Genomic DNA, 25,453 nt, shown 5'->3' on the forward strand with positions numbered 1-25,453 from the left:
GATTGTAGATCTATATGGGTAGATTGTTTTCTTTGGCAAAGTTAAATAAAAGTCGGTATATTTTGATATTGTTGGTAAAAGCCAATTCTGGGATATCCAATGGGATGTTGGGAGTAACTTTTTGCAGCGCAGTGATAAACAACTTGAGTTGTCGTATGTGATTGGGCAGTGAAAGAAAAATTATTTTATTTTTTTTATTATTTTTTTAATTATTTTGATTTTTAAGCATAAATTATATAAGATTTGTTTTCAAAAGACGCGCAGCACAGACAGTGAAGTGAAGCTCTTTCCACTCTTGGCTGTGTTCCGATTCCCTACCCGGTGCATCAGATATTATAGTATACGTGACGTGAACTATAATATTGGATGCCCCCGATGAGAAATAGGAACACAGCCCTTAAGGAAAAGTTACATAAGCTGCAGTCGGGAAGACGCTAGGAATGCTTCGAAGCATTACATTAACCAATCAGAATAAAGAAATCTTTGCTCTTTTTGTCCTGATTGCTCAATCAAATGCTTCGAAGCATTTCTAGCATCTTCCCGACCGCAGCCATAATCGATGACAGAAAAGTACTAGATTCAAACAGATTCAAATATTTTACAGAGTGTTATCGTTACAGAACAAGTCATCACAATCATCACAATATTGTTTGTGTGTAAAAAGTACGGAAGAAATTCCATACTTCTAAGAGAATACTAAATGTAATAACGTGTATTGAAAAGCTAAAACTATTTTTAAAATATATAAGTAAGTTTTTTACTAAAGACCTTTAATAAATTTTTATTTTCATCTTCAACAAGTTGTGTATGTGTGTTTGTACAACCCTATTTAAAGTAATGAAGAAAATTATATATTGATATTATTATTTATATTATTGATAATATTTATTATACACATTATATTTTATAAGAATTTCTTATTATTGTATATTTATTTTATTATATTATTTTTCTTATTAAGAGTAATTAATGTATAATCAATCATCATGGATCAACATTTGTCTATCAATAAGATCCATGATATTTTATTGGATGCTGCATTACCATCAACTATTGAAGATCTCAAAAATCCGACAGAAGATTATATTGTGAATTTGTTAACGACATTCTTATCACGATTTTCTATTGATGTGAACTTAATTAATCAAGTAAGACTTTATAAATCATTTGCATGAATATGTTATGTGTTATTATATAAATATGTTGAAAAATAATAACACATTCATATATATATATATATATATATATATATATATATATATATGTGTGTGTGTGTGTGTGTGTGTGTGTGTGTGTGTGTGGATTTGTTTTTATATATATTTTATGTATTCAACCAATTTTTTCCAGCCAATTCCAGACCAACATATTGTTATGTCATACTACGAGGATTCTGATATAATCAATCTGATAAATTTACACACAGTTTTGACGCAAATATTTGATCAGATATTTCTACATGATTTTTGTTTTACTGATATCACTAATCCTGGTACAAATTTCAATTTACAATTTTTTAAGGGATTTTTATATATATATATATGTATATATATATTTATATATATATATATATATATATATATTTATATGTATGTATATATATAATTAATATTCTATTACAAATTTTATAGGACAAAAACGACTCAAAAAACATGCAAAACTTCTTTCTAATTTTGTATTGTATACAATGCACAAGAAACCAGAATTTAATGATAAGAATGATCAAATTGAAGCTACATTAAGGCTTTTAGAAGACTTAAAAGAAAGGAATGCTCAAGTTATAGAACTGATTAATAACAAAGCTAAGCATAAAACAAGTCAATCATCTATGATAAAAAAAGTAATAAAAAATAATTTTTATTAAAATATATTTTTGCTTTTATTTAATATTTTATTATATGCATGCAATAATATAATTATATATTTTTTTATATTAGTTGGATAGTGATATACAACATATACTATCACAAACAGAAAAAATTAATAAAAAGGTATTGGATCTTGAAGCATTGAAAAATGAAGCAGAAAAAGAAAATCAAATTGCCAAGGAACAATATGGTTCTGTTAAAACAGCAATGGGAAAAGTAAATATCTTTATTTGAATTTTAATATTTCATAATAACGTGATATTTTTATTGCTAAAAATAAATTTGATAAATTTGTAATGCATGTACAATATAATTTTTAGCTGTCCAAGGAAATAGCTGAATTACAGTCGGAAGTTGTATATTCACCAGAAGAACATCAATCTTCTTTAGATGAACTCAAGAAACAAAAAAAATTAAAATTAGAAGAACGTGACATGATACAGGAAGCCATTCAGGAAAAAAAACAATCCATAAAACAAATAGGAGAAAAATTAAGTTTTGTCCCGAAAATGAATGAAATATTTTCTACTTTGACAGATGTAGAGAAAGAATTGATGTATGGTTTTATTTGTGTTTAGATGCTTTATATTATAAATATATATATATATATATATATATATATATATATATATATATATATATATATGTAATCATTTATTTATTTTATATAGAAACAAGAAAACAAAATTAAATAATATTCCAAAACAAATTGAGTCATTGAATAATATATTAAAAGAAAGACAGAATAAATTAGCAATGCATAAAGATCAAATGGTTATAGAAAAGAGCAAATTACAATTACAACATGAAGAAGATATTGCTCCGTTGCTCAATTTGTATAATCAACTATTGAGGTAATATTGCTTAATTTTGACATAAGAGTTAACTTTCTTTACCAGAACTTTTTTAGATATTATATTCTTTAATTTATACAGAGTGGCTGACAATAATCACTCCACCATTATACAGGATGGCTGACAATAATCGCCCATTTATACATGGTGGCTGACAATAATCACTCCACCCGTAATGTGCAGATAGAGGGAATTAAATCAAACAGGAAAGTCCTTTATCATTTTTCTTTTGTATAACACTTAATAAAAGAATTATTATTGAGTAAAGTCTGGCAAATCATCGTCGATTTTTAGCCTGGCGTCCATCAGTGAGCCGTTGAATGCTCATGCACACTCATCCAGGCGCCCGGCTAAAGATCATAATTGGCCAGACTTAACTCAATAATAATTCTTTTATTAAGTGTTATACAAAAAAATGATGAAGGACTTTCCTGCTTGATTTAATTCCCTTTATCTGCACATTATGGGTGGAGCGATTATTGTCAGCCACCCTGTATAAATGGGCGATTATTGTCAGCCATCCTGTATGTGTGTGTGTGTGTGTTTGTGTATGTGTGTCTATATATATATATATATAATAAAAATAATTAAAATTAAATAATATTATTAGTGAGAAAAAGGAACAGAAAGCCAAATTTGATACAAACCAAGCCTACTTCAATGAGAAATGCTTGAAAAAGAATAAGTTACAAGCAGACATTAAGAAAAAAGAGGAAAATATTTCAGTTCTTATCCACAATTGGAACAAAATTTATGATAATGAAATTACTAATGTAAGTATAAAATATTGATCATACTTTGATATATAATAAAATCATACGTTGATATATGATTAAATCATAAGTTAAAATCTTTATGTTATGTATAATTGTGTATATACATATTTTTAATAGTAATATATGGATACATTTTTTAATAACATATAAACTATAATACATTTTTTTTATTTTAGGAACTTGAAGCTTGGACGTAATAATAGGAAACACTTAAAAAAGAAATACTATATATTTAATAAGTAGAATTAAATATAATTAAATATATTAACAATAAAAATTTAAGAATAAATAGATACTTTAGATGATATTTTATGTAATATTCTATATATATTTTGCTGGAAGAGTTTATAATTATTATTGAATTTTCTTAATTTCTTTTATACTATATCAAGATTAAATTCTTATGCATTCTTATAATTTTTTAAAACGATTTATCTTGATTTTTTTTTTTTATATAAATATGACAATGCAATGTGAAGTTGGGCATTTATAATTTGGTCAATTTAGTAAAAATAAGAGTATCATCTATATCACTAGCATGAATAGTATCACCTTTGTGTGACATTGAATGGTAAAAAAAACTTCTTCAAGAGTTTTAAAAAGCTCAATCGTCGTCAAAAGAAATTAAATCAAGAAATGTGGAATGTAAATCATTAAATGCAAGTTGAACTTAAATTTTTGTCAGTAGAATTGCGAGCAGTCTACAATTGAATGAACTGCAAATGTGACTTGTCACAAAGAGACATTAATCATGTGGATCTTTTGTGTAAGAATTATTTTTGATGATTCATAATTGATATCCAGTGTTCTCATATATATGTATGTATGTATGTATGTATGTATGTATGTATGTATGTATGTATGTATGTATGTATGTTGTATGTATGTATGTATGTATGTATGTATGTATGTATGTATGTATGTATGTATGTATGTATGTATGTATGTATGTATGTATGTATGTATGGATGGATGGATGGATGGATGGATGGATGGATGGATGGATGGATGGATGGATGGATGGATGGATGGATGGATGGATGGATGGATGGATGGATGGATGGATGGATGGATGGATGGATGGATGGATGGATGGATGGATGGATGGATGGATGGATGGATGGATGGATGGATGGATGGATGGATGGATGGAATGGATGGATGGATGGATGGATGGATGGATGGATGGATGGATGGATGGATGGATGGATGGATGGATGGATGGATGGATGGATGGATGGATGGATGGATGGATGGATGGATGGATGGATGGATGGATGGATGGATGGATGGATGGATGGATGGATGGATGGATGGATGGATGGATGGATGGATGGATGGATGGATGGATGGATGGATGGATGGATGTATATATGTATGTATGTATGTATGTATATATATATATATATATATATATATATATATATGTATATATATATATATATATGTATGTATGTATGTATGTATGTATGTATGTATGTATATGTGTGGATATCAACACACATATGCACAGTTTTACATATTGTTTTAATATAAAGAAATGAAAAAATTTGTAGATATTTTGATTATAATCACAGAATTTTAAAGAACTTTTTTTTTTTATTTGGTAAATTGGGATATTTTTGTTAGGCATTGATTGGACTCTTTCAACTCGTAATCCTATTGATGTTGTCTGGTTTTCTGTTTTCCGTCGCTGCCGTTTCGCGTTTGATGGAAGTAACAGTTATTTTGGTATATCCTACAACTGTATTTTTATTGAGACAATCTGCAAATTTAATCATTGTGAGTATATATTGAACAATTTCAATCTTTTATTATATATTTTTTATTTTTATATTTTATATATTTCTATGTCTATTTTCAAGGACTTCTTATTTATCTCTAAGACTCTTTATTATCTTATAAGAATTAATAAATATCTTATTAAATCATATGTATAATCAAGACCACACAGGGCCAAATAGCCCCGTGGTCAGTTAATTTTGAACACCTGGTCTTGCACAGCTTCTAACAATCCTGACGGTAAGACTGACATCATCGGCGTTTCAGAAACTGTACGCACTTGTTAAATGTGATCAGTATATAGTTGGAAGAGATCAGTTGGAAGAGATTCCTCAACGAGAAAGAATTTCTCCATTGCCGGAAATGCCTCAGCTTTTCGATACGCAAACTCCTTTCGTGCCTTATAAAAGAACCCTTCTTGAAGATTTACCAGAAGACATTTTGAAAGAAATTTCTCCTACATCATTGGCAGATGAGAGTATTATCGAGCCTCCATTGGATCAATCACATAATAATAACCCGAATAATAACCCAAATAATAACCCGAATAATAACCCGAATAATAACCCTGACATGGAGTTAACAGCATGCAGTGATATATGCAATTGATTGCTAATAAAAAATGGATTATTAATAGAAAGGATATTTGTGTAAAAAAAAAATTTATACAAAAACAATTTTTATATAAATATTAAATATATATATTTATTTATTCTTTATTGCAAAATAAATTTGTATATGTACATGATTATCTAGAATTAAATTCTTTTGAATTTATGAAAAGATGAAAAATACTCAAAATTATTTTAACAGATGCACTGTATATATAAACGAATGCGTATAAACGAACACAGTGAAGTAGTCAATTTATTGCCTTGTCAGTACATCGATTGAAATTGCATCAGTTGATAAAGTTTTATTTCTATTGCAAATCATAAATTAAAATAATTTTTATGTCAAAATGTAGTACCCTATATGTTACATTATAATCGTTTTTTACTAGCATTAAATTGAAAAATTGTTTTTCTTTTATAAATTTATTGCAGAAGAAATGGATGTGAGTCAATGTTCTTAGAATTTATTGTAATATATTATTGAACTTTTATAAATATTTTTAATAATGCAGTTAGAAGCTATGTTGATGGACTTAAGTAATAAAATTCCTTATTTGCAACATATCCTTCGTCCGGAATACATTCCATATTTAATCACAGTTACGATAATATTGATAGGATGGCTTCTTGTGTCTTGGATATTTCATGTGCGTATCTAAAATCTATTCGATTAATTTATAATTAATCATAATTAATTTTTTATAGGTAATTTGGATGTTGCTCACTCCTCTAGCAATAAGCACTATTGTCATAGCGCTGATATGTCCAGCAACAAGCAAATTGTGTTTCCAACAACTAGGAGCAAATTTAGAAGAGATAATAAATAATTTTGTCCATAGATTTCAGGCATCTTAATAATGGCATCAATATATATATATATATATATGAAAAGGTTTAATAATTTAATTTTTAAATTGTATGAGTAAATTGTATTATGCTATATTCATATTTATATTATGGATTGTATAATTTGTTTAATGTTTACTGCAAATCTTCTCAATAAATGAAACAAATACATTTTTTTAATATTTAAGAAAAAAATATATATATATATATATTTTATTATGTTAATATATATAAAATATTTTTATATATTTTACATATATGTATGTGTGCGTATAAAATGTGGATGAAATGTATAATAAAATATATGAAAATATTTTAAATAAAAATATATATATTAAAAAAATTAATGTCATAAAAAATCGTGAACAGTAAATTTTTAAATCATAAAATTCATGTTTATATATATATATATATATATATATATATATATATATAATTTTATTGTTTAAAAATTTATTTTTGACAATTTACTTTATTATATTTAATATTAAAAATTCAGCATATACATAAAATGTTGCGAAAAATTTTAATCTGGAATCGGACAACTCTAAAAATTTTTAAGCGATTTTATGATCAGAAAACAAATCACATGTATAAATAAGTCTTATGTTGAAAAAGAACTACATTTTACGAAAGATATATGTGATAGAGGAAAATCACAAAAATTGGAGTGCAGAGCTCAAAATGGTGAGTGTTTGAATTTATAAACTGTAATATTAATAATATAATTTATAAACTGCAATACTAATAATATAATAAAGAAAAATTTTTTTAAATATATAAAAATACATATGCTGACTTTTTAATTTAATTGCCATATGTAACATTTTGCAGGATAGATTCTTCAATTAACAACATGAACTTGTTCATAAAAACTAATTAAAGCGCTTCGAAAAATTTCAATCTCGAATCCGATAACTCTGAAATTTTAAAGCGTACGATCAGAAAACAAATCACATGTGTAAATATGTCTCATGTTGAAAGAGAACTATACCGGACGAAAGATATATAATAGAGGAAAATCATAAAAATGGGAGTGCAGAATTCGAAACGGTGAGTGTTTGAATTTATAAATTGCAATTGAAAGAGAAGATAATATTTTATTATATTTATTAAAAGAGAGAATTTCCATTTCTTATAAAATTTATGATATATAAAATTTACGATGTAAAAAATTAAAAAAATTATTAGACAAGAACGATTTAATAATATTATATAAAAATAATAAGATATCTAGTGATTAAATATATGTTTACGTTAAGTTAATTAACAAATTATTTAGCCATATCTATGCCTTTAAGATTTGAGAGTTTATTCTATTCTTCTTTTTGTTTCAAAATTTCATCTGCATCGGTTTTTGGAATTATCTGCTTAATGCCACTTTCCTTTTCCACCTGTAGTCCTTCTGCGGTTTCTTTCTGCTTATCATTCCTCAATTGAGTATTAATAACCTCTCGCTTTTGATTGCTGGAGAGATTTGCATTTGAAAGAGTTTCTTGTATATTTTTATTATTCGCCGAAATCTCTTCCGAATTTTGATCTTCTGAATTCCTTTGAAATGGTCCCCCTGTGTTTACGGTGATCAACGGTACGCTACTATAGAGTTGAGAAGAAGAAGAGTCGTAATTTGTCGTAGGGTAAGAGCTGTGGGTTTCATAAGGATATGAAAAGGTATAAGGACTTGTAATATATGTCATAGACTGATACGAGTTAGATTCATATGTAGGAGGATTTTTAGAAGGACTATATACGATGGGTTGTTGCACCGTGAGATGCAAAGGGAGTTTTTTATGATGATGCCTTCCTTCCTGCAAAAAAATAATTTGATACTTTATAAAACATGCTATTTTTTAATTTAAATGTATATTTAAAATTGATTTTTAATTTTTAATATTCCATTTTTAGCCTCAATTAACGCTCGATAAATATGTTTTGCTTCATACGCATCAAAAGATTCCAACGCAGCGGGATATAATTTGGATATTATGCTACATTATGATAGAAGTGGGTATATAAATCGGGGATCAGAGGGAGAACAATCGAGAAGGTTTCATATATGAGAACAATTCTTTTTATTTTATAAACAAATAATACATAAGGCGTTCCGTTGAAGATACACGTTCAATACAACGTCGTAGACGTCGAATTAAAATTTGCTGTTCAATCTTTAAGTCGCTTGGTCCAATTTCCTTAACGAGGTCACCGAGGATATAAAGGGTTAAACCTGTGCGTGAAACCAAACATTATGTACTCAATCAAGGTTTCTCAATTGAACTGGATCTTCTTTAAAGAAGTGAGAATCTCTCTTTATTACAAAAATTTTTCATAGAAGGAAAATAGAATCGTGTAGATAGGAATCTTTTGATGTCGCTTCTTCAAGCTTTCTTTTTTTACTTTTTAAGAATCGCACAGTCACAATATAATAGCTTTCGTTTATTATCCCAAGATTAATGGATATCATGTGTCGGATCATGTTTGATTTTAATCAGTTCGTTACTTACCATTTCTCTGGCCTGTGCGATTATGGGCGATTCTTCACTTTCTCCGATGCTAGGATTGTATTGTAGCATCATCGGAGACCTAAAGGATCTAGACCCGCTGTAAGACCCGGAATGTAACATTACGTGATGCTTAGAAGGCTTGGTCTTCTGCTGGTCGGATCGACAACTGCACTCGTATAATTCTTGTTGTACTGGTACGTACTGTGTGATAATAGAATATGTATTATTAGAACGATAAATAACATTTTTTTTATTGATATATATATTTATTGTGAAATATAATAATCATAAAAAAAAGTTTGCAAAGAAAATTAAAACTTCAAGAGATTTTAAAAAAGCTCAAACATTTAACAATTCGCCAAATTGAAAAATCTTTTATACTACGTCTGGTACCTCAACAAGCCTTGTTGGCTCTTCTTCATGGTAAACAAGTTCCATAGGAGAAGACGGTGCAAGTAACATTTCGGTTTTGCAAGGACGTGCGGCGGGCGTTAAAACACTCAATCCCTGATGCGAAACCGGCAGGACCTAAATAGTAAAGGATATTTATTAATATGTATATCAATAATTAATTACTTCTTTGTTAATTTTAAGCAGATTTTAATCGAATAGTATAATTAATTTAGTTAGGAAAATAATTAATAGTTGGAAAAATAATAATTAATTTTAATTTAAATAATTTTTAAACTAATTTTTTTTCAAGTTTTTAATTATCCAAAATTAAATTTTTAAATATTGATAGTTTTCAAGAGAAATTATCTTTGAATTTATAACATGTACTGGCTTTTAATTTTTATAATATATTCTGTATATATTTCTGTATATATTCTGTATATATTCGAACTTATTCTCTTTTTACCTGTGGCTTTTCTTGTTCCAATTTTGTCGGTCTGGTCTCTTGTTTGGACAACTGTGATATCAGTTGGGTTGGTTGAACGACGTGGACTGTATGAATGTGTTGTGGTGGTAATGGTTGGGGTTGCTGGGGGACTCCCGATTTTTCACAGGGCGCGGAGGCGGGAGCTGGTATGATGTTAATGATTGGCGTTGGAGCAGGGGCTGATGCTGGAGCAGACAATGTGGGTTGTTGCGATTGAACTTGAGAAACTGATGCTGAAGCTGTTTCTTGCGGTTGAGTTTGAACATGAATAACGTGCTGTTGAGTGAGTGGCTGAGGAACTTGCTGTTGAAGAACTTGCTGTTGAGGAACTTGCTGTTGAAGAACTTGCTGTTGAGGAACTTGCTGTTGAGGAACTTGCTGTTGAGGCTGAGTCGAGTGTACAACAAATTGAGAAGGTTGTTGCAACAAACTTAAACTCGGAGAGAGTTGCGATATTTGCGGCTGTTGGACCAGGATATTCGAAACTGGATATTGTACGGATGTGGGAACGGGTTGCATGACGGTTGCCATTGGTTTGTAGTCAAGAGTCTTGAGATTTAGAACTTGTTGCATCTCTTTTACAGGGATCTCCTGCTTACAGGGAACCATCTCTTCCTTTCCTGAGCGGACTTCCACGCAAAAGGTTGTCGATTTTTTTGCTCTATCCTTGTCCGCGCCAGTATCTTCTGGTTTAATGTCTTCTTTGGTGAGCTTAGTCGCCGTCTCGCTGGTTGATTTCTCGATTATCTTGGGCGAGGGTGCGGCCTGGCAGGCGACCAGCGCCAGCAGGAACAACGCGTAGAAACTCTTCGAATACATTGTTGGCAAGTCGAAATCGTAGTCGAAACCAAACTGATGAAGTTCGACGAGCGCGTCCGGTTTTTAAGGAAATCTGCGACCAGCCACGAAATCCGAGTTGACGACGAAATCATACGTTGCTTGCGAAATTATGCGAGCGATTCGATGCATCGACAAATTTCAATGCACGATTAATCAACACACGTCTCCTCTTTATTGCGTGATCATAAAATCACGCGTGACGATTAAGTTATGTAGACAATTAATGGAGAATTATTTTTCAAAATTGTAATATTTTATGCAGGAATTAAATGAATTCTCATATTTTATGATATTGCATACGACGATAATCGAATAGAATAACAAGTGTGAATATTGTGTGAAGCAAAAATCGAGTAGAATAACAAGTATATGAATATTGTTTGAAAAATCTCTAAAATAAAAAAAGAATATAATTTTTTTTTATTAATATATATTTTACATTTTTCAATAATTAGAAATAATCACAAAATCAAACAATATTTTGTTATTTTTTGATAAACATCTTGTTTTTATTTAATTATTTAATCTTATCTCTAATTTTTTTTATTATATACTTGTTTGTTTATTTATTATCTATATATTTTTTTAATATTTATTTATATCTATTTCTTTATTAACTTCAACTGTAGATATTTGAATAATCAAAAATTTGGAATAATATATTTTGGAATTTAAAAATTATTTAAATGTAGATTACTTATTATTTTCTCAACTATTAATAAAATTATCTTTAAATGAATTAAATTAATTATTATGCATATTATTCGATTAAAGTCCGCTCGAAATTAATAGTGAAGTAATTAATTATTGATATATTAATAAATATTTTTCACGATTCCTTTATAGATAAATATTTAATATTAATTAAATATAAAAATTCATGAAATTTTAACATAATAATATTGAAAAAAATAACAAAAAAATCTTATAATTTAGATGTTTATAACAACATTTTTTATAAATTTATTAATTGCATAATTATACATGCTTTGAATTTTTCTTGCAAAGCAAATGAGTAAATACGCGTGTTACAAAAACAGCTTGACAATTTGCTGCATATTATTAAATACTTGCAAAACTGCATCGACTTACAATTGCATTTTCATTTATGTCGCAATGGGATTACACATATATCATCATTCTCATTTCTTTTTACGCACTTCTTTTCGCTTATATGTCAAATTCCATAGGCTTGACGAACAGGCATGATGAGAAGCGCATCGCGTTTGCTTTTTGCGTATAAAAAAATGTATATAGGTCAGCAGATAGCTTATTCATTTAATATATTAACATAGTTACACGAATGTTCGAAAACGTTTCTTTATATATCTGCTCTTTTTATTATATATTTATTAACAATAAGAGCAGAAAATTACATTGAAAAAATAAATGTAATGATTATGATTAAAATGCAAGTTACAATATTTGTTCAAAAGTTTTTGACAAAATTGATTATTTTATAAAATAATAAAATATTTAATATAATTGCCTGGGAAAGAGAAAGAGAGAAAAAAATCATCTACTGCAATTATTTTTAATATTAATATTTATGTTTATATATGTATATATTAATGTTTATATACACATATGTTTTTTATAACTTATATTTGGAACGACAATAATTTACGAGATAAAATAGTGTATAATAAAACCGCAACGAAATAAAACCGCACGAATACTGCTCTTTGGTTTTTTATTAATTTTTGAACGATAATGAGAAAATAAAAGCAATCCGTTTCATTACAGAAAATATACATATGTAAAATTCTTTAAACAAAGCATAACAGAACAACAAATCCTCGGTTAACTATCAATGACAATTTTTATAATGTATTATTTATCACATTATCAAACATATATTGTATACATATATATATATATATATATATATATATATATATATATATATATATGAAACTAATTACACCTTAATTATTATTACTAATATTAAAATATATTTATATATTTATAAAAGAAAAACAAATTAAAATTTTGTGTGCTTTAAATTAAATAATTTTTCTGAAACTCTTTTCTTAAACTCTTTTTCTTAAACTCTAATTTTAAATAAAATTTTATTTTATGATAATGTTAGAAAATTTTATTAATCTTTATACAGTTTTGAAATAGTTATTTTAAATTATTTGTAGTTTTCGTTTTAAAATTATTGATCTTGAGAGAACAAGAGAGAGAGATCCTTTTTTATTAAAAAAAAAAAATTGACTCTATAAAAAGATTTCAGATAAAAGATGGCTCGCTAAATATGACACATGTATAATATGCTATCAACTTTCTATTATTATTATTTGGGTGTGGAAAATTCTGCAAGGGATTCCATTGATGTCGATTCGGTTGGTTCTAGTGGGAGATCTTCAATGTCATCCAACAAATCAGGATCAATTCTCGTCAAAACCTGGGTGTTCCTGGTATTCTTTTTGTCTACATTATGGCTGCTATATTCATCCATATCAAAAATATCCTTAGATAGAATCAAATCTTGGATAGCCGCGTTATTCTGAATAATATCTTCATCCATAAAAAACTTTTCATTATTTTCTTCCATAGGATTTGCACGTAATATGTTGTTTTTAGCTTCTGGAATTTTTTGTATCTCCGAGGAATCGACAGAATACTTCGCATCATTTAAAATATTTAAATGTCGAGGAAGAATATAAGCATTAAGCATGGATGCACGATCATCACTAGCTTGTGTTTTACTTTTAAGAGTTATATCTTTATTTTTCAAATTCTGAAAGAACTTATCATTATTCTCTTCAGAATACATTTCCAATTGATCCGTCTTTGGTGAATTTTTGTGCGTAAAATCCAAATTATCGAAAAATTCTTTATTCTGTATTGTTCTCCAATTATTCATATTTTGACTAAAAGTATAAGGATTATATTTACTTTGTTCAGTCTCGAGGGCATCCTGTACAATCTCATCTTCAAAATATCCCTGATTTATATTTTCTTGCTCCGCGAATTTCTTATCCGTGTCTTTCTCATTTTCAAAGTATTTAATGTTTCTTTCCATCGCGGGAAACACTTGCAACCAATTATTTCCGGTTTCCTTCAATTGATTAATTTTTGTGGATTCCTGCGAATTTTTGTATGCGGCATAATCCCAATCATCGAAATTTTCTCCATCATCTGTCTGTTCCTGGCTATCTAAATTATGAGGGAGTATATAAGACTTATTGATTTGCTCATTATTATCCTCGATGTTAATTTCTTGTTCTTTCGCAGGATACATTTCTAAGAAATTATTTTCAGCTTGCTTTGACTGTTCTACATTTAAAGATTGTGATGAATCTTTTATCTTTTCGTCCCAATTATCGAAGAATCCATCATTTTTTGTCGGCTTCCAAGTATTTATATTTTCAAGAGGATGAACGTAAGGATCATGTTTGATTTCCGGCAGAATGGAATTATATCCTTTTCGGGGATACGCTAGGCTGTATTGCTGATTAATAGGAATTGCGCGCGGAGATTTCCCGATTGCATTTCTTTTTTCATCGAAGATATGAGGAATTGGATCCCGGTGGAATCGGAAAATATTTTCGATCTTCGGGCTGAATCTTTGTGGAGAGATGATGTTTGAAGAAGAAACGTATCTTGAATTCAAAGGCTCTGTGTCTCTATCGGCACGATAAACGTCGAGCATTTTATTTGTAGAATCCTTTTTGTCTTTTATATTATTCTCGAAGCTTCTATCTAACAAAGTGCTGGAATATTTATTACGAGGATTCCTGAAGACATTTTCTGATCTGAAAATTGATGGAAGAACGTGAGCAAGAGGATATCTATTTGCGGATCTGTCCTGAGAAAATATTTCTTGCCTATCTGAAAATTTTGGAAATTTATTAAGAAAATTTTTGAAGAATAAATTTCTGCTTGTTGTTTCTTGTGGAGAGAAGCTCTTGAGGGACACTAAATTTTGACTCGGTAGAATATTATCGTATGTTGTGCCTTGGGAAATTCCTTCTTGTATCAAATTGGAGCGACGAGAATTTCGGAGCGAATTAACGGGAAAATCTCGTAGGACTCTTGGCTGTAGATTTGAATCTTCATCTAGATTCCTGAAACATTTTTCAAATTTTTAAATTCTCTTTAAATTCAGAAAATGGTTTTTAGAATTTTATAAAATTTTGGCTTTTGATCTTTTATAGATTCTAGTATTAAAAAAAAAAAAATGTTGGAATTTAAAGACTCTTTACTCTTTGTAAATCTTTCAAATCTGATATATTTGAATTTTGGAATTCTAATACACATTGAAAATTTAAGCCCTGAAATTTTTTAAAAAGATGTCTATATATATATATATATATATATATATATATATAAATCTTATATTTAAATTATCCTTACCATGGTAGCTGAACAGTCAAAGCTTCTGGACAATCTCGACTGCACGAGGGACAGGACGCACTTCTAGGAATCCTTCGCGACGATCCGCAAAGTAGGATCGCGCTCACAGATACATAAAATAATAAACAACGATGAAAAATTCGTCTCGACATACTTAAAAGATTCAAGCAAAAAAATTATTACAGCTCTTTATAAACTCGTACATGAAGGATGCAGCAAGGGCACATGGTGCTAAGAACAAAAATGTTTTCTACTGTTGCATCAAATAATTTACTCGCTTTTTATATACATCCGTTAACTTTAAAAAAGAATTGCTTATTTGTTTACTGTCTCTCATGATTCACTTCCGTATTCCGTATTCTTTTGATTTTCAGGCAGGATGCAGGTGACGACATAATATCGCAAAAGTCTTTAGATGCAGTGAAAGAACTTATACATTTTTTGAAAGAGCGTAAGAGTTTATTTACACGTTACACAAATTATTTATTATACATATATAACTTAAATTTTTTCAAAATTGTTGATTAAAGATGCTAGAGTGGAAGGACTCTTTCGTCGAGCAGGACGTCGTGAGCTTCGACGGCATATTCTTAATTCTCTAAAGAAAGGTCATAAGCCACACTTCGAAGATTCAAACAATGCAGCTCTGGAATGCGCGGCGGCTTTACAGATTTTTCTCAGCCATCTAAAAAAGCCGATTATGCCACAGCATGTGCAAGAATTGATCCTCGGTAAATAAATAATGACGAATAAAAAATAAAAATTAAAAATGCATTTAAATTATATAAGAAAAAAACGAGAATAATATAAGTGAAAAAATATATTTCTTATAATTAACTTCTTATAATGTAACTTATTCGTCATTGAAAATCGCAAAAACACAATGCTCTTCGACAAACATTTATAAATTCATCGTCAGCGAAATTCCAGTTTTGGTGAATTGCGATATTACGATGTCATACATGAGACATCAAGATTAAAATTTTAATGTCAGAAATAAGAATTTGCAATAGCTAATCTTTTTTCCATCTAAATTTTTGATACATTCTTATTAACGTTTTAATTTTCAATATTAAAATATTTCAATAACTTTTTTGGTATGTTCCATATTATTCTTATGTATTTTTATATTCTTCGAATGTGATAAGTAAGGTAAATAAAGATAAATAAATATTTTATGATTGATTAGCTGACAATCCAGGTGTGGAAGCACAAATTATTGCGCAGGATGCTTTAGGACTTATTAGACAGGATGTCGGTGGTCGTCATGGCGAGCTTCTGATTGACGTCTTAGATCTTTTGAGACACTTGACTTTATCAGGACCTCCGTCTGAGTGCTCTGAACTGCGCGGATCTCCTTTGCCCATCGCTCTTTTGCCAGTGTTTTTTAATCTATCGGTGATAATATATTTATTTGCCTAATATCAAATAGATATTATTTTATTAAATTTAATTTAATTGAGAATTAGGAATTAAAAAATGTATCTATATGTATATGTGTTTTATTCTTTTATATATTAATTTTTAATTATATATAAGTTTGCTTTTTTTACTTTCTTTATATGATTAAGATTATTTGTTTAAATACAGCTTCACAGAACACATTTTTAGAACTTCTTTTGGATTATTTTATTCCAATTTTTATTTTACAGCCTAATGATTTAATAAGATGGAAGGAAGTAGCAGCTAGGTTCAGCGAATTAATTACGGAAGCCGCCGCACAACTTCGTCGGAATGAGCAACGTGGCATTCGTAGTGAAACTATGCTAAATTCCTCGACAAGTTATGCCAATGTAAGAAATTTCTACCGGAGAAGAACAGTTAAAAACCAGTTACAAATTTTTCGTCTTGTATCAACTTTGCTACGAATCGCACTACGTGGTTGTTTTAGTTTTAAAATAATTTTTCATGAATTAAAGAGAAAAAGAACACCATCAATGTTATTTATCATGTATTTTTAGATAGCTTCGACTTCGCTAGAAGAGTCTGAAGAATTAACGAGATTACAAGAACTTTCCTTGTTGTATCCTCTCGTTCGATTGACGGATCATTGTAATGCTTGTAAGATATTTTTTGTGAAGAATTTTGTAAAACAGTAATTTTGATATTTTAATCTTATTAATATAAAAAGCTTGTAGAAGACTTCTTTATTTTAATATATTTTTTATTAATTTAGTAAAAATTTTGATAAGATATTAATGATTTAATAATGGTTATTGATGATTCAATGTAAAATTTTGCTGACAGGTCATGTTGGTGAGATGGCACGTGTTCTCATTACACCATTGCAACATCCGGTCGTCAGTAGGTTACACTCGATAATTATTAATCCTAATTAGATGATAATGGAGTAAATATGCAAATTATTTCTGGATATAAATCATTGTGTCTATATTGTTGCAATTTTATTTATGTTAATTACTGAGTGATTCAATTGTATTTCAATTAAAATATTACATTTGTTCATAAATATTATGTGCTGGCTAATTAAAAATAAAAATAGTTATTGATCTAAAATTAACACAAATGTAATTATATCTATAATAGTGAAGATATGTTTACATTTCAATGAATATAAATTATTTGCAAAGCTATATATTTTTAAGTATTTCTATACATCGAACTGCAAATAAAAATTTAATATACTTAATTAACTATGCTATTATAATTTACAGAATACAACTTTGCACGATAAAATTAATGTTTTGCTAATTCACAAGCGAAACGTAAATGAAACAAAAATAATTACATGTATAAGGTCTGTGGGAAACTTTTCTTTAAATATGTGAAACCTCAAAATTTAAATTATAATGATCAGAAAAGACAAGTATTTCAAAATTTGATTTTACGCTATTTTCGGAATGGTTCAGATCAAATCCTTTATAGGTATTCCTAACTTAAACCATAAAATCTCTAAATAGTATACGATATTTCGAAGTGCATTCGTCGTACATCAGAAATAAAAATAGTTTTACGACAAGCCTACGTACATAGAACTATGCATATGTATATGAGACATTCCAAGAAATGCTGTAATCAGTTACAAAAACATATTCCTTTAAAACACTTAATACAATTCCTATTGACTTCTCCCCTTATTTAGAACTAAAATCATTATTAATAATTATTTTCTATTGACAATTTCTCCTTTTCTTTTATATATATATATATATATATATATATATATATATATATATATATATATATAATACATTCCATTTGTGGAAAAATCACAAATTAATGTGATAAAAATAGAAAATTTATTAGTTATATATATATATATCTTTAAAAAAATGCTTTAAAGTTTCGAACAATCAAACTGTTGAAAGTTGTCAATAAAGTATTCATTGAAAAAATATTCATTGTTACTGATTTATACATTCTCTGAAGTCGGTGTATACATGGACGTGAGAAAAAGAGAATATCACTTGAATGTTAACCAAATCGACAAAGAGCTGTTGCAACATCCGAGATCAATTTGTTACGCTAATCTTGTAGCTATGACCAAGAAAACCACGATCGATTCGATTGTGTGGGCGACTTTGCCGTCGGCGTGGTTGGCGCAGGTAAATTTGATGTGGGTGAAGTTGATGTGTCGGGCTGCCTCTCGTTGAGCTGATTCCTCAATCTGATCTTCTCGTTCGTTTCAGCTTGCATCTTCTCCTCGTACTGCCGCACATCTTCCAAGCTCATGTCGTACCATTCATCGATCCAGGTGAAGGCTTGTCTGTGGCCCAGCAGCAAGATGTCCCTTATACACTAAAATTGGAAAATCAATATATAATAGTGGATATCATACTTTCTTAAATGTTGCAAGCATTATGCATGCAAATTAAACCAAACATTAATGTGTATCATTTGATATCTTTTAAAACAATCATGATCCTATTCATATTCAATGCTATTATATGAAAATAACATCATTAAAATGTAAGGCAATCAAATGGATAAGCTTACTCTATGTATGAAATCCTCTACTCGCGTCTGCATGCCCCAGACCTCGAACGATGCGTGCACTAATTTGTACGAACACATTATTGGTTGTGTCGTATCTCTCCAACCTTCAACCAGAGGACCACGTCCTGTTCGTTTTGATTGGAAAAACTTTGGATCCTAATTATGAATTAAAATAAATATCTCATTTAGAATAAAATGTTAACAATTTAGAATGAAATGTTAAAAATTAAATATAAGTGATTTTATTTTGCATATAAGCTTACTTCTTCTTCTTTGTAATGTTTTGCAGAGATTTCGTCGTATGCAATGTCCACGAAATCAATCTCCCGATGAATCAATTCAATAGGCGACAATCCTAAGCACTGCAATTTAGGAATACAGTAATAGAATTATTATTATTACTAATAACATTAATTACAATCTTAATTAATACATCACAACAAAAAATATAATATGAGAAAGATGCAATATGTTACTTACATTCTCTGTAGAACCATTGTTGTCTTCATATCGAGTGTTTATTGCTATGTGGAATTTTGGTATAAAGGAACACTGAAAAAAAAATTTTAAAATAAAATTAAGGAAATTTTATGACAATTCTTATACCGAATATTACTCACAGTATATTCTGCAGTCATCAAGAACAAATATGCAAAAAAAAAAACAATGTTAATAATATAGCCTATGTTTTTTGATTGATAAAAATATAAAATTTAAATATCAGTATTTTTATCAAGAATATTTTAAATTATATTTTAAATAAAATATATATTTTATAAGATTAATGAGATATTTATTAGAAAAAGTATCTACCATGAAACTTGATAAAAAAATCAATTAATATAGTACATTATATAAATACAACAGCATACCTGTAATAGTGAAAGGATAATAATTCCATGCTTTCTCCGTCACATAAAATATTCGAGGTAAAATGGACTGTATCCAGTAAGGGAGTTTACTATAAAAAAAAGAAAGCATTATTGAGTAACTGTCTTAAGAAAGCAAAGATAAAGCCACTAAAATATTTAAGCTGTCTACATATTTTACTTTTAATATATTATAAAAAAAAAAATTTACCTGGAGAGATGGATCCTTTTTTCAGTGTATTGACCCTTTCCATGGACAGGATCTTCACAGGCGGTATTTTCTATCACTTCTACTCCCTCATCGTTATCAGATTGTTCATGACTATGTCTGGCAATCATATATAACTGACCAATGCGATACTAAAATAAAATTGATTGATTAGTACAAACAGAAATTTTTAAAAAAATTATCTTGCAAGAAAAAAATTAATAGATAAGTGCATTAATATAATAATAATTTTCAGATAAATAAATTTTATTATTTGGATACATTATTAGATAATTAAATAACGTGTAAATGAAGGTGTGGAAAGGCTACCTCTTCCGTGGTGAGCGGCATACAAATGCGATATTCCTTCGTGAGAACCATTCTGAATTATTTAAATACCTAACAATTAATCACAGCAATATTAACTGAGTTTATATTTGCGAATATCTTCGCTGAATGATCGCGCAAAAAATCAACTTTGCGATTTAATCAGCGTCTAATCAGCGTCTGATCGTAAACAATCCGAGGTTATGGATGAAGTTCGCTGCTACGTAAACAGATGATCGATGAACGGTCCGGCAATCTGAGAGAGAAAAAGTTCCTCCTCGACAATTGGCTACAATGTGACCAAGATTGGGCAAATCGGTGACAATTTCACGTGTTACGTGTACAAAAATCGTGCGGACAACAAATTAATACGATGTGCAGATAACATTGTCGCGCTGGTGCAACATGCGATGGTGAAGCGGAAAGAGGATAAGAAGCGGCGAGAGTGCAGCTGCGAGGTATCAAGGAAGGAATACGGGCGTAAGATCGCCGATAATCAATGCCAATGGCCTACGAAGCATTATGGCACGAGTACATGCAGATGCCCGTGGTGACGCGGGCTTACACTACAGCTTGTGTCATTACGACCCTTGCCGTGGTATTTATCTCATTTTTTTTCCTTCTTTCCTCTATTTTCCTTTTTTATTGTGTATAAAGTTTTATGTACCTTTCGTTGTCATTACAAATTTTTGCATGCGTGAGTCTTGTTCTGCGCACATATTTTCAATCCGAAGTTCCTTGAATTTTAAAGTCCTAAATACTTCGTGGCCCTCATTTTTTTCAAATCTTTAATTTCTCGCAATTTTAGATGTCTACGTTTGTAAGATTTATAAATCTCTGATGTCTTTATGAGATCATTAAATCTTATATATTTAATAACTTAATCTATATCAGCGTAATCCCTTTGTTGTTTTTATATTCAGTAATTAAAAAAAAATAGCAAAAAAGATAATAGCTAATGGAAACTTTATAAAAATAAATATAATTTTTATAATATGTACAAATAATTTTAGTTAAACGAATGATAAACTTAATTGTACAATATAGTGCATTAAAATATATATATTTGTATGTGAATGAAATATATTTGAACTTAATTATTCTAAATATTTCAGCAATTGGACTTGGTGTCTCCATTTCAATTATATTTCAACCCAATTCTCATTGTGGAACAGTATCAGGTATGAAAATACCGATATGCAAATAGCTATGCAAAGACTTTATTATATAACATAGTCCAAAAGTCATTATACTGCTAAGGAAAAACTTGTATATATGGACTTATACTTTTCTCTCTATTTTGTTGTATTATATATTGAAACAGTTTATATATAGTATCCAATTATTTAAAAAATTATTGATAGTTGAGAATGGTATAATTATGACTAATACTCAGTCATACTTTAAGAAATGTTACTTATTATTGCAGATATGGCGGTTAATAACAACATTCTTGTTTTTCGGGAATATTGGGTTCAACCTACTGTTCAATATGATATTTACATATCGATATTGCCGTATGTTGGAAGAAGGGTCTTTTCGCAGAAGAACAGCTGATTTTGTAATGATGTTCATTTTTGGTGGAATATGTATGATCGTATCCTTGGAAATATATCACTTATTATAATTAGCAATATTGTTACTCAGACGTTAAGATTGTATTGTTGAAGAGTTTTATCCCTTATTATTGTTATTCCTTAACTATCTGCAGACTTTTGCATTTTTTGTCAATCTGCTATTCCTAGGACATGCATTCACGATAATGTTAGTGTATGTATGGTCGCGACGAAATCCTTTTGTCAGGATGAACTTCTTCGGACTTTTAAATTTTCAAGTAGGTCCTACTTTTTTTTCTAAAGTTGACTTAGATCTTATTATCATTTATCTTTTCATGATTATTGTGTTTTATATTAGATACAATTAGCTATTATACATTATTATTTTATTGTATTAGATAAATAATTTGTCTCTAATGATTATTAATATTATTGCTGATATTATTTTCATATTTTACAGGCTCCATATCTACCATGGGTACTGCTAGGATTCTCCGTATTGCTTGGTAATACAATATGGGTCGATCTTGTTGGAATGGCGGTAGGGCATACTTATTATTTCGCAGAGGATGTATTCCCGCGATTAAGAGGCGGTTTTCGGATTTTGAAAACTCCACAAATACTGTAAGTGTTACAATTTATGCAAAATTAAAGTTAGAATTAAAATAAAAATTGTTAAGATTAAATAAATTACAGTTCTCTCTCCCTCTTTTTGCAAAATTGATTAATAAAATTATCAGTCGAGAAATTGTTCTTATTGAGAAGTGTCATATAAAATTGACTAATAATAGATAACAAAAGAGAAATCATATATATAATCTTTCTTTCCTTTTTCATAGTAAGACTTTGTTTGACGCACATCCTGAAGATCCGGATTACATGCCGCCGCCGGAAGACAGACCAGGTGGCTTCAATTGGGGACAGGAAGCCAATGTGCAGTGATCAAAACATTTAATAATTTTCTTCCTAATGCTATTTCTTATCCAAATTACCCGAGAACATTGCGGAAGTGCGCGTCCCCATCGTTGTTCCTTCATCTTTAGAGTTATTAATAACTTGATGTTTGGATATGTGTATGCAAAGATGCATAATGAAATGATAAGGATAATATACAAGATGTTTATAGAAGAAATGTAAAGCATAATATACAAGATATATATATTAGAAAGACCTCAGCTGTTTTCTTCAATTGAGGAATTGTCCAATAAAAGTTGATAATCTTGTCTATAATCAAATTAATCGTCGAAAAAAAGTTGACTACAAACTTTTCAAGAAATTTATAAACGAGAAAAAGCATACAAATTCTTATACATTCTATATCTAGACGAGCGCTGGAGATATGTACATAAAACATTTATAATCAGTGAGTTATTATTATTTTCTTTATTTTCTGTTACACATTCACATGTTCTTCATTATTCGTTTTTGCATACAAAATCCAATCTATATCGATATTAACTCTTTGGAAGCCAAACATTGCGCTTCTAGCATTATTATAAAAAATATAATTGATTAAATTGATTAAATTGTTTTTTAAAGAATACAAGCAAAATTATATATTTTGTTTTATCTGATAAGATTATTCTGTAATTAATTTGAAATTTGTGAATCCAATTGTAAAAATAGTAATTTTAATTGTTATTATGTAGATATATGATGTGTATAGACTGTTTATATATGATTCTAATGTCGTATATGGTAGCATATTTCATTCTAACATATTAATGATAATGAGTAGTAAAATTTTTGCAGATTTATACCTGAATTCTGCAATTCAATAGAAATAGTGTTTCACATGTACGCAAGTGCAATTGAATTGGCATTCCGAGGGTTAAATTTATCGCGAATATATACTTCCGGTTTATGCATGGAAGTCGTAATTTTTCATACTCGCGAATTAATTAGTTTTACTATATCGAGAGCGTCATTTTTGTAAGAACGATATGTGCGATCGGTGGTAATTTTGTGATACATTCATCGTGCTCATAGTTCTTGCAAGTATCAATGAAAAAGAGAGAGAGAAAGAGAGAAAATGCCATTGTGCAAGGGACTATTTTAAAGTGTATTAAAGCATTTATTTATATTTATTAATATAGTGAAGTGTAATCTAGGCAACATCTACAAAGTACAAATCGTTAAATATAAACTAAAGAAATAATATAATATATACACACCTTCCCACATTTTGTTCATATATGTATATTACATACTATGTGAATACAATGGAGACTTGTATTGATTATAATAATTGTTGCTTCTTCTTTGCATTGTGGGAATAATGGAAAAGTAATGGTTTTTTTGTTCTTTTTTTGTTATAATCAATTTATTGTCTAATGTTAATAAATGTTATAATACATTTTACATATCATTCTTCTCTTAAAAATTCTTTAATGAAAGAAAAAGAAAAATATAACTGTAAAAGGATAAGCATCTTGAATCTTTAAAAGAATACATTCTTCAATTTTAATACAACTTTGTAAGATAAATTTTTTTTTAGTTGGAAAGTAGACATTACTTTACCATATGTAATTAATAACTAACTTTGATATAACTTTTTCTGTGATCCTTGTAAATGTTATGCGCAATGGTATTCTAAGCTAAACAAACATGAATTTTTAATGCAGATTGCCTCTGAATATTAATGTGAATTTATTCTGCAGTACACTGGTTTAGAAAAAAAAGGGAATTCAAACTCCCGATTGTGACCGTTCTAATCGCGATTTCTAAGATTCTTTAAATATTTTATTTTTCGAATTCTAAATTTGAATCATTATAAAATTCGAATTTCTTTTAGATTTGCCTATATTTCTCTTTTCTTATATTTTTGGTTTTCAGGGTCCTAGGATGCTTATTTGCACGATTTATTCCTTTGATTCTTAACTATATGGATCTTCATATCTTTATATTAAATTTTTAACTAGATAAATATTTAGTATATATCTTATATTTTCTCTATTTTTGATATAGGTGTTATGGTTTCGGATTTTTGAATTATTAATCCTGGGATTCCTGACCTCTTATTAGACATTAACATATTGTCATTCCGACAATCGATGTAATTAATAATAATTACATCTTTAATAATTTCTTGTTAGGATGTATTTGTATTAACTCTTTCAGTATTTCATTAAATATACAAAGCTCACAGAATTTTTTCGTTAATCTTGATTTGTCTGATTCTTAAGCATTTTTTTAAGCCAAGGCTTATAATTG

At 28.8% G+C, this 25,453-nt stretch overlaps 7 protein-coding genes across 12 annotated transcripts; 4 read left to right on the top strand and 3 right to left on the bottom strand.

Moving 5' to 3' along the window:
- The first annotated feature begins 134 nt into the window (after positions 1-134).
- LOC126849524 (golgin subfamily A member 4-like) lies at positions 135-3,808 on the top strand. 3 transcript variants are annotated; one of them, XM_050591453.1, is made up of 10 exons: positions 135-153; positions 621-748; positions 962-1,148; positions 1,348-1,489; positions 1,629-1,837; positions 1,935-2,081; positions 2,186-2,421; positions 2,537-2,719; positions 3,330-3,492; positions 3,672-3,808. In XM_050591453.1, the coding sequence occupies exons 3-10, from the start codon at positions 987-989 to the stop codon at positions 3,690-3,692; spliced, it is 1,263 nt and encodes a 420-aa protein (XP_050447410.1). In that variant the 5' UTR covers positions 135-153; positions 621-748; positions 962-986; the 3' UTR covers positions 3,693-3,808. The 3 variants fall into 3 exon arrangements, with proteins under 3 accessions (XP_050447410.1, XP_050447408.1, XP_050447409.1); XM_050591451.1 differs by having other exon boundaries at positions 141-157; positions 607-748; XM_050591452.1 differs by lacking the exon at positions 135-153 and having other exon boundaries at positions 423-748.
- Positions 3,809-4,125: 317 nt separating this feature from the next.
- Positions 4,126-6,890, top strand: LOC126849539 (conserved oligomeric Golgi complex subunit 3-like). Of its 2 annotated transcripts, XR_007687415.1 has the most exons (4): positions 4,126-4,261; positions 5,125-5,277; positions 5,500-6,538; positions 6,597-6,890. XR_007687415.1 is itself a non-coding variant. In XM_050591483.1 (3 exons), the coding sequence occupies exons 1-3, from the start codon at positions 4,247-4,249 to the stop codon at positions 5,884-5,886; spliced, it is 555 nt and encodes a 184-aa protein (XP_050447440.1). In that variant the 5' UTR covers positions 4,126-4,246; the 3' UTR covers positions 5,887-6,890. The 2 variants fall into 2 exon arrangements, 1 of the variants encoding a protein (XP_050447440.1); XM_050591483.1 differs by having other exon boundaries at positions 5,500-6,890.
- Positions 6,891-7,241: 351 nt separating this feature from the next.
- LOC126849535 (uncharacterized) lies at positions 7,242-17,823 on the top strand. Of its 2 annotated transcripts, XM_050591472.1 has the most exons (8): positions 7,242-7,424; positions 7,572-7,790; positions 15,698-15,774; positions 15,854-16,054; positions 16,513-16,721; positions 16,976-17,116; positions 17,285-17,384; positions 17,571-17,823. In XM_050591472.1, the coding sequence occupies exons 2-8, from the start codon at positions 7,768-7,770 to the stop codon at positions 17,660-17,662; spliced, it is 843 nt and encodes a 280-aa protein (XP_050447429.1). In that variant the 5' UTR covers positions 7,242-7,424; positions 7,572-7,767; the 3' UTR covers positions 17,663-17,823. The 2 variants fall into 2 exon arrangements, with proteins under 2 accessions (XP_050447429.1, XP_050447427.1); XM_050591470.1 differs by having other exon boundaries at positions 7,242-7,790.
- LOC126849518 (uncharacterized) lies at positions 7,818-10,989 on the bottom strand. Of its 2 annotated transcripts, none has more exons than XM_050591440.1 (4): positions 10,098-10,989; positions 9,632-9,766; positions 9,239-9,439; positions 7,818-8,545 (listed from the first exon to the last, which is right to left on the bottom strand). In XM_050591440.1, the coding sequence occupies exons 1-4, from the start codon at positions 10,935-10,937 to the stop codon at positions 8,054-8,056; spliced, it is 1,668 nt and encodes a 555-aa protein (XP_050447397.1). In that variant the 5' UTR covers positions 10,938-10,989; the 3' UTR covers positions 7,818-8,053. The 2 variants fall into 2 exon arrangements, with proteins under 2 accessions (XP_050447397.1, XP_050447398.1); XM_050591441.1 differs by lacking the exon at positions 7,818-8,545 and adding an exon at positions 8,786-8,961 and having other exon boundaries at positions 10,098-10,987.
- On the bottom strand, positions 12,964-15,580 carry LOC126849515 (uncharacterized). Its single transcript, XM_050591437.1, has 2 exons — positions 15,324-15,580; positions 12,964-15,034 (listed from the first exon to the last, which is right to left on the bottom strand). Exons 1-2 carry the CDS (start codon positions 15,473-15,475, stop codon positions 13,258-13,260), a joined length of 1,929 nt encoding a protein of 642 aa, XP_050447394.1. The 5' UTR covers positions 15,476-15,580; the 3' UTR covers positions 12,964-13,257.
- A 692-nt stretch (positions 17,824-18,515) lies between the features above and the next one.
- Positions 18,516-20,892, bottom strand: LOC126849534 (cytoplasmic phosphatidylinositol transfer protein 1). Its single transcript, XM_050591469.1, has 8 exons — positions 20,688-20,892; positions 20,361-20,509; positions 20,153-20,241; positions 19,901-19,908; positions 19,761-19,832; positions 19,544-19,642; positions 19,281-19,436; positions 18,516-19,082 (listed from the first exon to the last, which is right to left on the bottom strand). Exons 1-8 carry the CDS (start codon positions 20,736-20,738, stop codon positions 18,822-18,824), a joined length of 885 nt encoding a protein of 294 aa, XP_050447426.1. The 5' UTR covers positions 20,739-20,892; the 3' UTR covers positions 18,516-18,821.
- Positions 20,893-21,012: 120 nt separating this feature from the next.
- LOC126849536 (derlin-2) lies at positions 21,013-23,769 on the top strand. The gene is made up of 6 exons (XM_050591473.1): positions 21,013-21,282; positions 21,800-21,865; positions 22,114-22,281; positions 22,396-22,518; positions 22,701-22,864; positions 23,080-23,769. The coding sequence occupies exons 1-6, from the start codon at positions 21,184-21,186 to the stop codon at positions 23,180-23,182; spliced, it is 723 nt and encodes a 240-aa protein (XP_050447430.1). The 5' UTR covers positions 21,013-21,183; the 3' UTR covers positions 23,183-23,769.
- Positions 23,770-25,453: the final 1,684 nt, after the last annotated feature.

Source organism: Cataglyphis hispanica, chromosome 5 (genome assembly GCF_021464435.1).
Source record: "Cataglyphis hispanica isolate Lineage 1 chromosome 5, ULB_Chis1_1.0, whole genome shotgun sequence".
In the NCBI taxonomy this organism is placed as follows: Eukaryota; Metazoa; Arthropoda; class Insecta; order Hymenoptera; family Formicidae; genus Cataglyphis; species Cataglyphis hispanica.

Excerpts from the sequence above, each read along its gene's own strand:
- LOC126849534 (XM_050591469.1), bottom strand. The coding sequence starts at position 20,738 with ATGGTTCTCACGAAGGAATATCGCATTTGTATGCCGCTCACCACGGAA. Across the intron at positions 19,643-19,760 it reads ACAATGGTTCTACAGAGAAT|TGCTTAGGATTGTCGCCTAT; the intron begins GTAAGTAACATA and ends CCTAAATTGCAG. Across the intron at positions 19,083-19,280 it reads TAGAGGATTTCATACATAGA|TGTATAAGGGACATCTTGCT; the intron begins GTAAGCTTATCC and ends TTCCAATTTTAG.
- LOC126849518 (XM_050591440.1), bottom strand. The coding sequence starts at position 10,937 with ATGTATTCGAAGAGTTTCTACGCGTTGTTCCTGCTGGCGCTGGTCGCC. Across the intron at positions 9,767-10,097 it reads TGGAACAAGAAAAGCCACAG|GTCCTGCCGGTTTCGCATCA; the intron begins GTAAAAAGAGAA and ends TTTACTATTTAG. Across the intron at positions 9,440-9,631 it reads AGCCAACAAGGCTTGTTGAG|TACGTACCAGTACAACAAGA; the intron begins GTACCAGACGTA and ends ATTATCACACAG.
- LOC126849539 (XM_050591483.1), top strand. Across the intron at positions 5,278-5,499 it reads AATCTGCAAATTTAATCATT|CTTCTAACAATCCTGACGGT; the intron begins GTGAGTATATAT and ends GGTCTTGCACAG.
- LOC126849524 (XM_050591453.1), top strand. The coding sequence starts at position 987 with ATGGATCAACATTTGTCTATCAATAAGATCCATGATATTTTATTGGAT. Across the intron at positions 1,490-1,628 it reads TACTGATATCACTAATCCTG|GACAAAAACGACTCAAAAAA; the intron begins GTACAAATTTCA and ends CAAATTTTATAG. Across the intron at positions 2,720-3,329 it reads TTGTATAATCAACTATTGAG|TGAGAAAAAGGAACAGAAAG; the intron begins GTAATATTGCTT and ends TAATATTATTAG.
- LOC126849515 (XM_050591437.1), bottom strand. The coding sequence starts at position 15,475 with ATGTCGAGACGAATTTTTCATCGTTGTTTATTATTTTATGTATCTGTG. Across the intron at positions 15,035-15,323 it reads TTGACTGTTCAGCTACCATG|GAATCTAGATGAAGATTCAA; the intron begins GTAAGGATAATT and ends AAAATGTTTCAG.
- LOC126849535 (XM_050591470.1), top strand. The coding sequence starts at position 7,768 with ATGGGAGTGCAGAATTCGAAACG. Across the intron at positions 16,055-16,512 it reads TGTGCAAGAATTGATCCTCG|CTGACAATCCAGGTGTGGAA; the intron begins GTAAATAAATAA and ends ATGATTGATTAG. Across the intron at positions 17,385-17,570 it reads GACGGATCATTGTAATGCTT|GTCATGTTGGTGAGATGGCA; the intron begins GTAAGATATTTT and ends TTTTGCTGACAG.
- LOC126849536 (XM_050591473.1), top strand. The coding sequence starts at position 21,184 with ATGCCAATGGCCTACGAAGCATTATGGCACGAGTACATGCAGATGCCC. Across the intron at positions 21,866-22,113 it reads TCATTGTGGAACAGTATCAG|ATATGGCGGTTAATAACAAC; the intron begins GTATGAAAATAC and ends TTATTATTGCAG. Across the intron at positions 22,282-22,395 it reads TTGGTGGAATATGTATGATC|ACTTTTGCATTTTTTGTCAA; the intron begins GTATCCTTGGAA and ends AACTATCTGCAG.